This window comes from Microtus oregoni, unplaced genomic scaffold, assembly GCF_018167655.1.
Source record: "Microtus oregoni isolate MIOR12 unplaced genomic scaffold, Mior012 000013F_ref0000133, whole genome shotgun sequence".
NCBI classification, from domain to species: Eukaryota; Metazoa; Chordata; class Mammalia; order Rodentia; family Cricetidae; genus Microtus; species Microtus oregoni.
Window position 1 is genome coordinate 43529594 of NW_024543072.1, and position 17189 is coordinate 43546782.

General features: G+C 47.3%; 2 protein-coding genes across 2 annotated transcripts in view; both read right to left on the reverse strand.

Moving 5' to 3' along the window:
- Stx6 (syntaxin 6) overlaps window positions 1-17189 on the reverse strand; it is a 46506-nt gene continuing 29317 nt past the window's right edge. Inside the window, exons 6-8 of the mRNA XM_041662536.1 lie at window positions 16982-17088; window positions 12435-12529; window positions 1-5924 (exon numbers count right to left, since the gene is read on the reverse strand). Coding sequence (XP_041518470.1) covers window positions 5848-5924; window positions 12435-12529; window positions 16982-17088 — 279 coding nt within the window. The 3' untranslated portion in view covers window positions 1-5847. The remainder of the gene's footprint in view (window positions 5925-12434; window positions 12530-16981; window positions 17089-17189) is intronic.
- LOC121455034 (60S ribosomal protein L36a-like) lies at window positions 14963-15303 on the reverse strand. The gene has a single exon (XM_041662537.1). The coding sequence runs from the start codon at window positions 15275-15277 to the stop codon at window positions 14963-14965; it is 315 nt and encodes a 104-aa protein (XP_041518471.1). The 5' UTR covers window positions 15278-15303.

Below are 17189 nucleotides of genomic sequence, written 5' to 3' on the forward strand. Positions count from 1 at the left end.
TGGGGTCTTCATCTCGCTTTAATACAGAACCCTTTTACATGGCTGCAACACAGCTTCCAGAGCAGGAGGAAGAAACGCGAGCAACAGACCTCAAGAAATAAGAACACCCCTGCTGTGGACGACTGGTTATTTCACACAAGTATGTGTTAGAAGTTCTCAAGTGTGTAGTGTAGTCAAATTTTAGGATTACCAGAGGATTATCAAAGCAGGGATGACTGGGAATGTTCCCTGCAGATGGAGGTCTCCAGTGCAGTGGCAATGGCCCTCAGTGCCGTGCGTTGGAACCTGGGGTTGGGGTGCTGGCCTTATCTCCAGACTTAATGATTCCACAGAAAACGCAACTCTCGTAAGTTTTTTATTTTTCGAGACAGGGTTTCTCTGTGTAGTCCTGCCTGTCCTGGAACTTGCTCTGTAGACCAGGCTGGCCTCTAACTCACAGAGATCCACCTGCTTCTGCCTCCCAAGTGCTGGGATTAAAGACATGTGTCACCACTGCCTGACTCTAACAAGCTTCTTAGCCGGGGAAAGCCACCATATAAATCTCCCTGGGGCAGAGGTGACAAAACTCTAGTCCCAGGGATCTAGCTCACTCTTACCATGCAGTGGGGAAGAACGATCTAGAAGCCACCAGGTAAAGTTCTGACCCTGACCCCATACATCCTATTTCAAAGTAAAATTCAGTAAAGCTATTTATCCTTGGAAAAATATATAAGGGTTTATTCCCTACTATTTTTGTCACTTACAAATTCTAGTTCTGAATTATACCAATCTCTGATTAAAATGAGCCAGGGAAGCTACTTCCACTCACAAAACTCAAATCTACCTCATCTACAGCGCGGTTCCTTTGTCCTTTTCCTAGATGGCCCTCATACGTGCTAGCATGGTTCAATTAGAAAAAGGTCAGAGGGAGCTGAAAACACTTGCCAAAGCTAGGGTGTGACTCAGTGGTACCCAGTGTGCTGCATCTGTGAGGTCCCAGGTTCAATCTCGAGCCATGCCAACAGCAAAAACAGAAAAAAGCAGAACAAAAATTAAAAAAAATAAACAAAAAAAAAGCAACTCCAAAGGCTCATCAGTGGGTGGCTGGCGGCCCTCACCCCAGACAGCCAGGGTACAGACACTCTGCTCTCCCCAGAATAAAGACACCTGCTTCTCCCGGGACAGACCTCGGCTTCAGGGTCACGCTTGCTGTTCACAGATTGATTCCAGCTGAACTGTGTTCCGCTGAGCTGGAATGAAAAGCCTGATCTTGGTCCCACCCAGGGCTCATGGAAGCTCAGATGGAGCAGGGGTTGGCTTCCGTCAAGGCAGGGGGGCAGGGCCCAGATATCTGGTCAGCAAACAATGAAGCTGGGTGGTCTATTTCTAACAGCCCCTCAGGACCAAGTGGCCTTTCCGTAGATAATTCATAACCATAGAAAACAAACTGTAAAATATACTTTCTCATAAAGCTCTGGTTGCAGTTAGCCAACCAGGTCCATGAAATGTTCGCGCAAAAGCCCAGCAGTGGGGCAGGCGCTGCCTGAGCAGCTAGGACGCACAGCTAGGAGAGAGCATTTCTGGATTAAGGTCAGAAGAAAAATAGCACCAACATGTTAGCTGACAGCAGGGACTCGGGGAGCTACATGCGTGCACACACACGTGTGCGTGCACACACACGTGTGCGTGCACACACACACGCACGCACGCACGAGCTCTTTTCCTCCTTTCTCACCCTGCCCTGACAGCTGACATGAGAGAGGCTATAGCATATGGCAAACCTTCAAATGCAGCCAGTCAGCAGCCACCTGAACGAATGGGCACCATGCAGCTCCCAGAGCTTCCGTGTTTGTCCCAAGGCAAAACACAGCAGGGTGAGGAGTTGAGTACAAGTTAGCGAAGCCTGAGTCCTGCTACCACGGCCAGCGCCAAGTGCCGTGACTTGCCCACAGTGCTACTTTTCCCATGGCCCTTGCCCCTCGTCTCAGTCACAGTGACGACAATGACGGCAGAGGTGGCTCTTTCGCGGCTTCATCCCTGTCCCGTCATAGCCCTGCTGCCCAGGTCCCAGGAGCTGTTTCATTCCAAACTCATGCTTTTCTGGATTCAAAACCAGACAGCAAAGCAGCCCAGTGAGCTTTAATTAGAAACGGGTGACAGTGGCATCCATGCTTATATACAACAGGCCAAAGTCGTCCTTTTTTTTCTTTAAAAAAAAATGTACATCTATATATTTGTGCATGTGTGCATGCACACACCCACGATACAGCATGAATGCAGAGGTCAGAGGACAACTTGTGGGAGTGAGGTCTCGTCTTCCGCCAAGTGGGTCTGGGGAGCCAAGGCAGGTCACCTGGCTTGGCAGGAGGTGCCTTTCCCAGTTCACCAGGCCACCCGCAGCACTCTCAAGAGTGAGATGGTTTTCAGGGAAGATCCTCTGGCTGGGTCTCCAGTGGCCTGGTAAGGTCTCTTGTTGGGGAGTCTTCCCTTCAGGGGTGGGCAGTGATGGAGAGCTGATACACTTGGGAATTCTTTTACTTTTATTTATTTGTTTGTTTGTTTTTAGAGATAGGGTTTCTGCATAGCTTTGGAGTCTGTCCTGGAACTCTCTCTGTAGACCAGGCTGGCCTCGAACTCACAGAGATCAGCCTGCCTCTATCTCTCGAGTGCTGGGACTAAGCACGCTCCATCACCGCCGGGCACACTTAGGAATTCTGATGCTGCCTTCTCTCTACTTTTGATGGACAAAATGCACTTTTAACAATAAACAAAAATCCATCGTTCCTGCAAATCTGGGAGGGGAGGCTGTGCAGTGAGAGAGAGGCGGAGGAAATGGCAGGTGCTGCACCCCATTTTATAACCTGCTTTCCAGATCCTCCATTTCTGCTTTGTTCACAAATTCACTTTGCACACAAGGCAAGGCCAAACTGCACCAAGTCCACAGAGGTGAACTCATTCCTCCCGTGAGCTCTGGGTCTGCAGGCGCTAAGAATGCCCCTCTGGTCTCACTCTGTGGGCAGAGAAATTACCAGAAGAAAAACCTTGGCTGCAGCACCTTTCCTTACAGAAGGTAAAACCCTCGACAGAGACAGACGCCCGCTGGAGTCGGACTGGGTTTCTCTTCACAGCCCTTATTCGCACGAGGTGAGAAGGCAGGGGAGTTGCCAAGTTGTTGGCTACCAGACCCACCAGTCTGTTTAACTCTGGCTAAAAGCAGGGAATAATGGGCAAGTTACCAAACTTCCTGCTTCAGCTCTAGCGTGAATTCGGAACTGAAGGAAAATACAGCCTGCGTGCTCAGGCATACGTGACAATTCCCTGTGCTCGCAGTCCAGGGCATGCCCAGCGCTGTGACTTCCCAGCCCAAACAAAGACAAGACCCCAAATGTGGGCAGACTCTGGCAGATGCTCTCCATGGACCATCCTCCATCTCACTCCAATCAGCTAAGTGAAGTGCTTTTCCAGTAAACATGCTGAGCTCTCTCTGCTACCCAGCGTCTTCTGCCAGTTCCTTAACCATGATGGATGTGAGACCAAGTGCAGAAGGCTGGGGTGAGGGGCATCTGCAGGAGACACTCCTGAGCAGTGTGGGGTACCCTGCTGCCCGCCCCTTCCCTGTTCTAGGATGCACGGTGGAAGAACCCCTTCAGCTCTCCAGAGCACTAAGGAAGAAAGCTATGTCCTTTTTCTCTTTGCCACAATTTTAAAGGAGCCCTGGCTCTGAAGTGACAAAAGGATGGTCCTGGACTAGGCCAGCTGCTGCGGGAGTATGTGGCCAAGAAGGAACCCCTGCGTATGAAGTTGGCTTTCTCTCTGCATACTCCACACTCAGTGCCAGCCACACTCAGCTTCAGGTCTACAACACTGTTCAGCAGATAAATCAGTGAGGTCCACATACCAATTCAAAACAGATCCAATAAAACTAAGCCCAGAGTAACAAAACCTCATCCCTGAACTGATGGGGGAATCCTACTAAAGCAGCGGGCATTTCTGAATGAGTCCGAAGGACATTCTCCTAGTAGCAGAAGAACATGGCTTTAAACAGGGAAATTTTAATACTCTGACTGCTCACGGCTTTGTAATGTGGAGTGTGGGTTACAGCACTCAGACAAGGCCCACATTGACTTTTAACAAAAGGCTTCTATATTTTAATGCAAATCTAAGGACTATCCGTGGTCTAAGTTCACAGAAGACTATTCAAACCTTAAGATTCCATGAAACATAAATAACACAGAACCCTACATTGGAGCCCTTGGAAAATATTCACATTTCCCCAAACTGACAAGAAATAACATCTCTGTATCCAGCACCAGAGCTGGATGTAAACGTGGTGCGGACAATCCTTTTGGTTTTACAAATCTTTAGCTTCCACCAACAGGTAGATTTCTTTACCTATCATGATCCTAAACCAGATAAAATATCCTTCTTTTAAAAACTGTTACAAATATTTATTTAAAAGTGCAATTTAAAAGTTAGCTGGGCAAGCACATCATTGGGAATAACAAAACAAAAAAGGGATCCGAAAATCAAAAATCCCAAGGAATATGAACGACCCAGGATTTTTTTTAAAAGTTGGCGTGCTAAGGAATGCACAGAAAGGCAAAGCAAGGGAGGTCAAAGGTCAAACTGTCCAGATGCCGCTCTTTCCAGCACAGAAGATGACTGAGGGGCAGCCTCCTTTGTGAAGGATAGGCTCTGGGTCTGACAGCGACTTTAATACCAGGTTAATGCATCAGGGACGGTATGAAAATCCTCCATATATGTGCACATCGGAGCATCGAAACAGTCACCTGAAGCCTGAAGTTTAGTGTCAGCAGCTCTCACAACTTCAACCCAATAAACGGTCTGTCACAATGGAGTCAAAGTGTCACTCAGAGAAGAAAGTATCAGGTTCCCTCACTACCCAAGCTATTACAGAGTAAGGGGCATCTGACCCACAGCCAGCCTTTCTGTGTCAGGACAGTTTCTGCATAGATGTGATAAATGCCTGACCCCTTCCCCTCACTCTGAGTGCCTTGTTATCAGAATAAAGGCACCAGGGCAGAAGGCGCGTCTCACCCACCCAGTGCTGCTATGCTGTTCAAGGCTGTGCGCAGGGGTGCTCCAACTCGCAGCTGCATCTCTGGGACAGGCAGTGGGACAGGCAAGCGGGTCTGGCCGGCCTCTGGAGCTACTGCCAGACTGGACCAACGCAGGGGCTGCTGCTCTCAGCTGCTCCTGTCCATTAAAGCCATCTGTCCTCAGCGCCTCCAAACCCCCAGGGATTTCACTATTTCCTGTGCTCAGCCCTGCCACCAACACACCTGGAAAAGCAATTTAACCTCAGCCCTCACCCAGCAAAGTGAAACACTGCAGTTCTGTCATGAACAGTTTCTGAGCCTCTGTCCTCACCAACAGCCAGCTCTCAGGGGCTAATCCAACAGCTGTGGGAAACGTCATCCCCAAATGCCCCATTCTTGCCAGGTTTCTTTAGAAGGGACGGTGGCACCCATCTAAGCAGGGCAAGGGTCTGAGCAGAGGAAAGGGGCTGCCAGAGACCAGAAAAATAAGCAATAAATGGGGCTGTTACTTCTTCTGATGATTCTGAGTCTTCCTCGAGGAGCGAGGTCCAGTAAGGCAAAGCAGTGGCTAGCTGTCCTCAGAAAGAATGGGCAGCTGGGGCTTCTGCTATCCAGCCGGGAGTGTGGTCACCTCTTTCCTCTTCCAGCCTTGCCCTTCCAGTGCTGGGAGAGAGGGCTGTCTCAGTGGTGGAGTCACAGAGGAAGCAGGGCAGAGGCCAGTCTCTGGGAGAGGAATGTAAGTGGCGGAGTGCTTGCTTCTCCTCTCCCCTAGGTCCAGTGCAGGAGGGCCTGAGGAGGGCCGATGACTTCACAGCACCAGGAAGAGGATCAGCACGACCAACAGGACTGCGAAGAGGATGGCTATGGCACACCACTGGCGCCGATCTGGAAGGCAGGACACAGAGGTGACCTCCCGGGATTAGGCACTCCCTCCCTGAGACACAGATACCCAAACATCTCAGAAGCAGAGGAGGAACAGAGCAGATCCTGCCCCCGCCCAGGCACCAGCACCCCCCATGCTGTTCTGCCTGCAGGCACATCTACAACCCTGCCAGTGCAGGCTGAGTCCCAGCCGTTAGCTGGAGGCCGTCATACACCAGTGAAAAGGTGGCCGGCACTTGGTGACAACCTGCTTTAATCTCCCACCGAAGGACTATAATTCAGCAGTGCACAGGCTTGTCTCTTAGTGAGTACCGTGAGAGAATGGAAAGAGATGAAAGTCACTGCTAGTCATCCAGGAAACGGACAGCCGAGAAAGCACTCCCATGACAGAGAATGACTAATTCCACATCACACCTATAGTCAGGTAAGATCACTTAGCCAGTGACTGTGTTCAGATGACTTATACAGTGTATCTGTACTGGAAGCCAATGTCTTCCGAATCCCTCAGCCCTACCTACCAAGAGCTGTGAACACAGGATCCAGAGAGGCTAGACTTCCTCTGTGTGGATGAGAGCATGAAGCCCTCTCCAGACAGAACAGATAGGCCCAGGGACGCTTGCTGGGGCTATCATTTTCAGGTGTGTTACCTTTGTTTATGCTGCATTTGTTTAACTCTGTGAAGCTGTGATTCTTTGCCTGTCTAAACACCTGATGGTCGAATAAAGAGCTGAGTGGCCAATAGCAAGGCAGGAGCAAGGATAGGCGGGGCTGGCAGGCAGAGAGAATAAATAGGAGAAAATTGGGAGAAGGGGTTCTGGAGAAGTAGCTAGAGAAGGAGGAGGACATCAGGGCCAGCTATCCAGCTACACAGCAATCCAGAGTAAGAGTAAGATTTACAGAAGAGAATGGGAAAAACACAGAGCCCAAAGGGTAGATGGGGTAATATAAATTAAGAAAAGTGGGCAAGAAATAAGCCAAGCTAAGGCCGGACATCATAAATAAGAATAAAACTCCGTGTGTGATTCATTTGGGAGCTGGGTGGCGGGCCCCCCAAGAGTCCAAAGAGCAAAACATCATATTACAACAGATGCTGTGCTGGGCCCAAGCTTGAGACACTGAGACACCATCATCATTAGGACACGTGAGATGGAGACCATGAAAGTGGCATTTCCACTGGCAAGTCCTAGTGTCCTCCACAAAGGACTGGGGAAGATACAAAAGAATGTCACTAAGGAGCTAGGCATGCTGGGTATGTCTGTTAAGCCAGCAATAGGAAGGCTGAAGTAGGTGAATTGGCAGTCAGTACGGGCTGCACAAGTACCAAATCAGCCAGAGCTGTACAAATTCTGTTAACAAACAAAGGGCAAAGAACAATGGCGGAGGGGGGGGGAGTGATGTATGAGGGTCTTCTGTTTTGTGTTGATTTCATTGGTTAAATAAAGAAACTGCCTTGGCTTTTTGATAGGGCAGAAAATTAGGTAGGCGGAGTAGACAGAACAGGATGCTGAGTAGAAGGCAGTGTGGCAGACACCATGGCTCTCCAACCTGAGATGGACATAGGTTAGAATCTTCCTGGTAAGCCACAACATTGTGGTAAACACAGATTAATAGAAATGGGTTAATCAAGATGTGAGAGTTAGCCAGTAAGAGGCTAGAACTAATGGGCCTGGCAGTGTTTAAATGAATACAATTTGTGTGTTGTTATTTTGGGGTATAAGCTAGCTAGCCAGGCAGCTGGGAGCTGGGCTGCAGGAAGCGGCCTGCCGCGCCTTTTACTACAGGGTGACTGAGCATGTGAATGTCTACTGGACTGGCATGAGGGCCTGAGTGCCAACACTCTGAACCCAGATAAAAATAAAAATAAGGCAGGCAGCATGCATCTGAAGCCCAGGGTTGGTGGGTAGCAGAGGCAGGTGGGTCCCTGGGACTATGCTGGCTAGTAGAGCAGAAATTACAAGTGTTAGGCCTCAAAAAGTAAAAACAATAAAGGAAAGTGATAGAGGAAGTCATCCAAGGTTAACTGGTAACCTCCACATACACAATGTCACAGTCTATGCAATGCAGCTGAGCCATAGGACTAACAACTCCATTGAAACAGAAGTACGGCCGAGTGGTGGTGGCGCATACCTTTAACCCCAGTACTCAGGAGGTAGAAGCAGGAGAATCTCTCTGAGTTTAAGGCCAGCCTTGTCTGCAGAGCGAGTTCTATGACAGCCAAAGCTACACACAGAAATCCAGTCTCAAAAAAAATCAAAATAAAACAAAGAAAAAGTATAAAGATGATAAGATGTAGAGGTTATTAAAGTCTACTGAAGAGTCTATATATTTCAATACACAACTTTGGTGATCATATTGTAGGAATGCCCTGAATTCAGGAAAAATAGATAGCAAAACGTGCACGAATATCAACATCTTAGAACTCTTCAGTGGTCAAAAGATGTGAATGCCAACAAGCATAGCAAATCCCTTTTCCTGGACCAACCCCCTTGTCTACCCCAGACCTACCAGAAACTCACTAAGCAACTAAGATCTCAAGTCTGTTTGCTCTGAAGAGAGAACTGAAGCAGACTGAGAGGCGCGAGAGGCAGAGCCGGCCTATCACAGGAGCCAGGGTGTGGAAAGAGCTCTCCAGCTTACTCTCGTCTCTTTAAAGACACTGGACTCTAGTTTCCAGTCCAGCGTGGAAGATCGTTCCTTATCGTTCCTTCCAACAAGAACAGGGTGACCACAGTGACAAAAACAGCTCTTCTTCTTAGATCTTCCAGGAGTAAAGTCACAGGGCGGGCTGCTGCCCCTAACAGCAGAAAATCTAGAAATGGTGAGACTCGCATAACAGAGCGGAGCCCCTCCCCACCTTAATCCCAACAGTGACCAACCAGAACCAGTGTGGAGCTGGGAACTATGAGCTGTAACTGATCAGCTGCTGGGAAGTCCATGTGGCCATGTCTAAGATTTCGCCAGTTAAAGGGAGACCCAACACTGGTGAGCTTTACTTCCAGATGTTCAACCAACCTGTCAGCGAGCGTGAGAGAAATGGAAACATGGAAGGTGCTGGATATGCCATTTTCCTCACCTGATCACTACTGAACATATACACAGATCAAAACTCCACTCTGCAGCTCATAAAGACATGCAAACATTATGTACTAGTTCCAAAAATTAAATTTTGGAATTTTTAGAGAAATAAGGCTCTTCTGTATGACAAGATGACAGATACATATATTTTTGTCTAAACTCATACAATGGGTCTGATGTGGTGGCGCACACCTTTAATCCCAACACTGGGAGGCAGAGACAGGTGGATCTCTGTGAACTGGAGGCCAAGCCAGTCAGGGTTGCACAGTGACACCTTGCCTCAAAACAAACAGAAGGAGAAGGAGGAAGCAGCAGCATCAGGCCAAGTGTGATGGCACTTGGAAGGCAGAGGCAGGTGGATCTCTGTAAGTTCCAGGACAGCCAGGGCTATGTAGAGAGACCCCTGACTCAAAAAGCAAACAAAAAGAAGAGGATGAGGAAGAAGAAAGGAAGAAAGCTTTTTACTATAAGAATGCAATAATAAGTCACTTTTATTAAAAACAACTGACACTTTCCAGGGCAAAGCCAGAGAAGGTAACTGCTTCCTCCTTCCCCTCCCACAACCTCACACATACTTCCTGCCCCACCCCCTCCAGCATCCCACCACTCTAAGAACCAGATTTCCTAAACCCATTCGGCCTTTGACAGTCCAAATTCTGTATTCCCCAACAGCTTTCTCTTGAGCATCTTGGTAAGAGCACAGGGATGCTAAGCAAGCAGACACACAGCCCTGGCCTGCACTTTCAAGGCCACTTTCCTCTGAAGTGGCAAGTTGTTTCTATGAGGCACGAGCTAGGCAACCCTAGGGAGCTATTACCCTAGCAGACGTCTGAGCTCTTCCTGTGTGGCTTCAAGCACACCAGGAATGTCCTAACTACAGTACCAGGCTTGTAACTCAGGCTAAGCCCGAGCTCCACCTACAGCGCAGAGTGCTTCAGCTGAGCAGAAAGAACAAAGGGAACTCCAATGGTAGTTTCTTTCTCAAAATATTTCCTGTCTTCAAGAGAAAAGAATCACAGACTGTTGATGGGGGAGGGGATCTTGGCTTTATTCAAAAGAGTATTTCTCTGGATAAGAGAAAGGCAAATTAGTGTCTCTCTTGGGTCATTTACAAAAGCGAGTGGGGAGTCCTGGCCCATTTCTCCCGTGAAGCAGTCAGCCAAGAATGGATGGGAGGGCCTGGCTCTAAGGAGCTGCTCATGTGTGTTCGGGCCTGCTCCACCAAACTCTGGTGTTTTCAGACTGTCCTGACACACAGGTTTGAGAAAACAATGAACGTAACCAAATGCTATGGTTAAGAGACAATCACACTGAAGCAGACATCATAACAGTATTTCTTGGGGAGCAAAAATTATAACGAAGGGTCTTCAACGCTAACTGCTCTGTTACCTGGCTCTTTTCTGTATACAATTATAACCAAATATCTCATGTTGTTTCCCAAACTTTCCTTTCTGAAAAAAGTAGAATAAAGCATAAGAAAGTCTTGGTGTTACAAACACACTGCCAGGACTTTTCTAAACTACTCACACCCAGAATGCTAGAAAACAAGACACAGGTCACCTTTGCTCACCCATTCTTCCCTGACAGAGGCGATGCTGAAGTACCTACTTGACAGGAGAAGCTACCACATAGACCAGCAAGAGGCCTGGTGTTTAAACTGTTTTTTTTTTTTTTTTTTAAATACAAGGGTACTGAGTAGCTGACAGTGGGTAAAGGGTCTGCTGGGTAAGCATGGGAGTCTGAGTTTGGATCCCCACAGCCATGTAAAACCCCATACAGCAGCATGTGCCTATAACCCCAGTGTTGGGGGAGGGAAGGGCAAGGGGCAGACACAGGTGTATCAGGGGCTCACACTGATCAGCCAGCCTAGCCAAAATGGTGAGGTTCGGGTTAATGAGTAAGGCTGAGAGGCTGGCAAGAGGGCTGAGTAGGGAAAGGTGCTTGCTCCCAAGACCGACAGCCTGAGTTAGAGCTCTAGAACCGACTTCCTCAAGCTGTCTTCTGACCCACACATGCATGTGCACACACAATAAACAGTAAAATTAAAATGACCTTGTCTCCACACATTCACACAGCTGCAAAAACACGTGTACACACATGTAAGCCACATGCACAAACATAAAATTTAAAAACAAATACATAAATAAAGTAGAGGACTATATAGGTAGAAGAGAGAAAGAGGGAACCAGAAAATAAATTTTAGACCCTTCTCTAATCATGGGGAAGAGACATTGAGCAGGTGCCTGCTTCCTATATGTGCACAGCTTCAAGCAAAGAACCTGCTTGAAGCAGAAAGACATTTGGCCTAGACAGAAAGGAGAAAACTCTAGATATGAGCTTCTTTTTTGTTTGGATTTGATGGTTCCTTGTCCTTTAGGGTCTTTTCTACCATAGTGTAAAGCATTTACGGAGCATGGATACATTGTTAAATAACTGCTTTATTGTTAGTTCAATGCTCACCTTTCTGTGGTGCTCAGCATAGAACATGGGCCTCCCCCATGCCTGGTCACGTACTCAGTTGAGCTGTACCTACAATACACTGAGCTATACCTACAATCCTCTCTTTTCTAGTTAAGAAATGAAGCTCCAGACACTATTCTGTAAGTAGCTAGGATGCAAACTGCTGAAGTGTACACAGGCATTTGTATTTTAATTTTCCATGTCACATGTACCTGACAGTAGAAAACCAACAGAGGAATGAGGTGTCAGGAAATGGGGGAAGAGTCTTTTAATGAAGGAGGCATCCTATGGCCCCAAAGTATTCAAATTATCTGAAGAAATATCCCAGTTCTTCCTTTCACTGAGCAACCCCCTCCAGATAAAGAGGAGATACTGGGTATTGGTTTAAAATATATCCTGTCTGACAAGGAAGGCAATTTGTAGGAACCAAAAAAAAAAAAAAAAAAAAAAAAAAAACTGACCTGAAAGTTACTTCTCCATCCCAGCACACATTTGCTAGGGCATCACTTTCTAAGGCTAGCATAGCCTGAAGTAGTAGGTATTTTTCTAACGATGAGAGAAAGTTCACAGAAGGGAGTAAGGGGTATATCAGTGCTTCAAGTAAGTTCCCTAGGGTTAAATAAATGCCTGCTGTCATGCCTGACGCATGCATGTGTTGTGGCAAGTATGCACACACACACACATACATGCTAAAATAAAGACACCAAAAGAAAAAATTGTTAAGTTCTCTAAAGTAACAAGAGAAATAAAAGGTAAAAAAAGGATTTTATAATTGCAATGAAGTTTCTCCACGGGGAGAATAGTCAACAAGTGTTGGGCACAAGACCCTTCTCCAAAGTCTGATCACGGGCAGAAGTTATGGTCTCTGCACAGTAGCTTTCTCCTTTCTGATCCTAAAGTAGCACAGACAAATAGGCTGCAGCAGGAGAATGGCACCGGCAGAGTTGGCAGGAATTCCCAAGAGTCACACATACATACCACTGGTCATGTGAGACACCTTTGCAAGTTTCTTCATCACATTGTCCAGTCGAGACTGAGTGCTCTCCAACTCATGAGAGAAGTCGTCCAGCATGCTGGAGAGAAGGAGGAGGGAGGAGGTCAGCAGACCTTGTATTTGCTGTGGATTAAGTGAGGCCTGGGCCTCTGTCTCAATAAAAATAAAAAGGGGCCTCTGGGCCTAAGGACTGCATTGTATTACCCCAATCCTTGGGGCAACTTACATATTTATAAATTTGGGAAATCTATGGGGTTTTTTTGTTGTTTTTTGTTTTTAAGTTACATATGCTATAGATTAGTCAAGACCCCTTAGTAGGGTCTGACATAGTTCCCATAATCAAGCATGCTTGTATTTCTGCAGAAGCATGAGGAATCACAGCTACAGTCAATTCAGCTGAGGTTCCTCCATCACGAGTCTGCTTGAACACTTGGATTTGTAATTTCAGATTCGCAGACGAGGCAGTAGGGCACTGACTGTACAACACTGCCGGCTCAGGCACAGCGCCAGCAGAGAGGCAGCATTTGTGTCCTGCTACCTTGAGCAAGGCACCCCATACAACTCTTTGAGACTCTTTAGTCATCTGTTAAATAGAACGATTCTACCAACCCAAATCCTGTTGAGGGGTGCCTGTGAGAATCTCATAACACACAAAAGCACTTTGTGTCAGTGAGTTAAGGAATGTACTTTAAATCAGCTGGATTCTTCTTTAGAGCACTCTGCCTTATTATAATATGTCAGGATACCTGACATCCCTGATGTTGGATGGGGTAGGGTGTGGATGGTGAGTGTGTGTGTGTTTGTGAGAGAGAGAGGGAGAGAGAGAGAGAGAGAGAGAGAGAGAGAGACCCCATCTCTTCAAACAAGTGGTGTTTCTCCAGGAACTGGAGACCAGCTCAGGAGGCCTCCACTATGGTACCTCAGCACGCTGCTGGCAAACACAGCACTGAATACTGTACTTGTATTCTAGCAACCCTTATTTCATAAATTACTACACATTCCAGACTTTAACTTCTAACTAGAACATGATTAGTTTGCGGCTAAAATTAACACACCAATTAGTAGCAGGGCCTTCTTACAAAGACCTTATTTATTCTGACCATGCCACTGGCAGCTATAATCCACTGGTCTGGGTGCAGGCCCACAAAGGAGCATGACAGTCCCTCAGGACCTAGAGCCACCAAACCCTCATTAAGTTAACTATCAAACTCCACACTGACAACTAAGTAAATAAGTCTTTGTTCTATACCTGAGTTTTCAAATTAAAACATGTTTAGCTCATCTCAGAACCTGGCAGCACTGGACCTGGCTGGCTGGCATCTCCAGGCCAAGCACTGAAAAACAAGGGCTACTTGTGTGTGCTGGGTGTAACTTTTCTTACTAAAGCTGAAACAGGCATATCAGTCTTCAGCCAAGGACAGTCACAGCCCAAGTTCTGCCCGACAGAAAGACCACGCAGGTCGCAAATGCTACTTTGCATTGTGGCAGCTGTGCTTTTAAAAAGGTTTTAAAAATTGAGCCAGGATCTCTCATGTGGTCCGGGCTGGCCTTAAACTTTCAAGGATGATCCTGAACTTCTGATTTCCCTGCTTCTACTCTCCACGCTCGGCTAATGCACTGCTGGGGACTGAGTGCAGGGCCTCGTGCACGCTAGTCTAGCACTACACACTCTGAGCTACAGCCCCAGCCTCTGAAATTCATGTTTAACACTGTTTATCTAGATACTATATCCAAAACACCATTTTCACAAGTAACATAACAATTACTAATAAACTGCTCCGCCCCATTACTTCAAACTGTAGCGTTCACTCTGCGCTCGCAGCACATCCTAGCTCAGTCTGGCCACATTCCACACACTCAGTAGCTGCAGGAGGCTGGTGGCTCGTCTCCTACACAGCATATATATCAGCTCGAGGCCCGTATTTCTTCCCTTTTATTGTTACCAGATACATGAACACCCAGTTTAAATAGGAAAACAATCCAACAGGGATTTTATGTTAAACTATAGCTCTCCTCTGTTTCCCACGTGTTCCCATCACTTAGCTTCTTCGGGTACTTCCTCCACTTCCGAGGAGCGGAGTTTTGTGCTCAGACTTCATTTGATGGTGCAGCGCTATTAGATTAGGGTTTGGCCCTCTGAACTCTCACCTCGGAATCCTTCCTACTTCTCTGATACAGGTGTATACAATTGGATTAGATCAATATTCAACATGAACATGAAGTCAGCTGAGTGCAGGCTAGTCACAGCTGAGTGGTTTGTGGTGGGAATCACACTGCTTCTTGCTCACTCCCCACTGGCTCAGGGGTCAGCGTTCTTTGGCCTACTGAATCTACAGCCAGCCACCTGCCTGCCGTCCGTCATCTAAACTGGTCTAACTGCTGTTTCCTGTTCTATGATCTCCAGAGTTTTTTTTTATTAATTTTTAGGTATCAATAATAATAACTTCATTTTCTAACAGGTAATTTTCCTACTGTTTCAGCATTTTCCTCTCAGAAAACACAAGTTTTAGAACTAGATCACTTGGCCCTTTCTCTTCTTGTCTCCTCCCAATTCAAAATGCTTGCATCTCTTAATGGCCAGCACCCTCTTGGACCTGCAGTTGGGCTCCACACACTCAAGCCTGAGCACGATCTTCTTTGTGGTTTTGGCCTTATTTCGGAAAATTGGCTTTGTCTGCCCACCGTAACCACTCTGCTTCCAATCGTAACGCTGCTCTCCTTGGGCGTACAGGGAATCCTTGCCCTTCTTATATTGGGTCACTTTGTGAGGCTGATGCTTGCCACATTTCTTACAGAAAGTCCTTCGGGTTTTGGGTATGTTGACCATCTTTGCAGTAGAGTGTCTACCCGATGGCAACGAGAGACCTTTCGTCCGAGACAGATGCCTCCACCGCGCGAACCGCATGGGAAAGGGTCTCCAGAGGTTTTATATCTTTGCGAAAACATTTGTGTCTGCTGTAGCGACTTTGAAGGGAATGGAGCTACAGACTGTCACTTCTGCATCTTCAGAACTAGCAGTAGCTCAGCTTGTCTCTATGCTCAAGCTGCCGCACCAACCAAGTGGCTCAAGCCCCTTTCGGTTTGAAGTAGAAACTCAACCTGTGCGTTTGGGTTCCTGTTACTCGGCTGTTCCCATCTGGCATACCCACCTGGCTCCACTCTGGTAAATCACCCGAATCCCAACCCCTGCTCACGCCATCACTCCACACTCTGCCTCCCGGCCCTCCCAGCCTACTGAAAAGGCAAAGCCCTGCCTTCTTATCACACTAACAAGGCCCTCCCTGCTGTCCTGACGCCCCATCAGGACTTCTGCTCCCTCTTTCCCCATGCTAGACACTCACTGACTTGTTCTGTGCACACCTGTACCCACACACCTGCTGGCATCCCTGCAGAGTCACTGGCTCTCACTCCACTGCCAACCTCCTAGACACCCCACGCTTTCAGCTGACCCTCTTTCTCGGAGAAGACAGGGTTCTCCAGTCAGCTGCAAGAGCCTATCCCAGGAACAGTGGCTCTCTCCCCACCACACGGAACTACTTCCTTCATTTGTACAGGATGTGCTGTACCTGAGAAGCAGCAAAGATTCTGAATGGCAGGCAGAGTCTCGCTGCTCACTCCTATACCCACAGAGCCTCCCAAAAGCCTGGTGCAGAACAAGGGCCCAGGAGGAACTGATAATGAGCATGTGCAGAGTTTCTGGAACATCTTAGTAGACACCCCACCCACCCAGGGTGTGGGGGAACAGAATGGTATTATATAGCAGTATTCAAGAAAGCTGGCTTTGCTTATCATACTTTTAGAGTGTAAAAGACAAGGTTCTTAAGCAAAAACGACTTTTAAGAATTATGTTTTGTTTTTTCTTTGTTTTGAAAGGGAAGACTGTTTTTGCTAATTAAAATCAAACTTAAATGTTCTTTCATAAGAGTGTAATTTCTGTTTAGTGTAGTAGGGTCCTGGCATGAGAGCCGAGAGTCCTAATGCCACCTTCACCCGTCTCCCTGCATGCTGCCATCCTCTCCACAGTGCTGTCTCCAGAGTCTGCAGCCCTATCTGGACGCCTCAAGATCTACTCAGAGAGCCAGGCGGTGGTGGCATATACCTTTAATCTCAGTACTCAGAAGGCAGAGGCAGGAGACTCTTGGTGAGTTCAAGGCCAGCCTGGTACAGAGTAAGTTCTAGGACAGCCATGACTGTTATACAGAGAAACCCTGTCTTGGGGGAAGGGGATCTGCTCAAAGTAATTTGTGTGTGTGTGTGTGTGTGTGTGTGTGTGTGTGTGTGTGTGTATTTTAAATTTGTATATATTTTAAACAATTTTTAAGTAACAGCTTTGCCTAAACCACCATTGTGAATTTTATCTGGTAGATTTGCCTCTTTGGTGGAGCTAACCTGTGGAACAAAGTAAAAACTGTAACTATAAATGAAGTTATTTTTTCTTTCTACCAGCCATGTAATTCACTGCTGGGCTTTCAGGGTCTCATGGGATGGCTCCCTCTCACTTCACTGCAGATAAGGGCATCTCACTACTCACACTGCCTGTTCCTCCAGCTCCCCTCCAATACGCTGGGACATGTTCTTCAGCACCCCGATGCTGCCAGAGACCAGCTCCAACTGCTCATCCTGCTGTTCCACAATCAACTGGTGCCAGAGAAACGGAAATAAGCAATTAAAATCCATCTTACCTGGTTCCAAGCCCAGCACTCCAGCAGCTGCTAGTTTCTTTGCCAGCTTGGGACAAT

Excerpts from the sequence above, each read along its gene's own strand:
- LOC121455034 (XM_041662537.1), bottom strand. The coding sequence starts at position 15,277 with ATGGTCAACATACCCAAAACCCGAAGGACTTTCTGTAAGAAATGTGGC.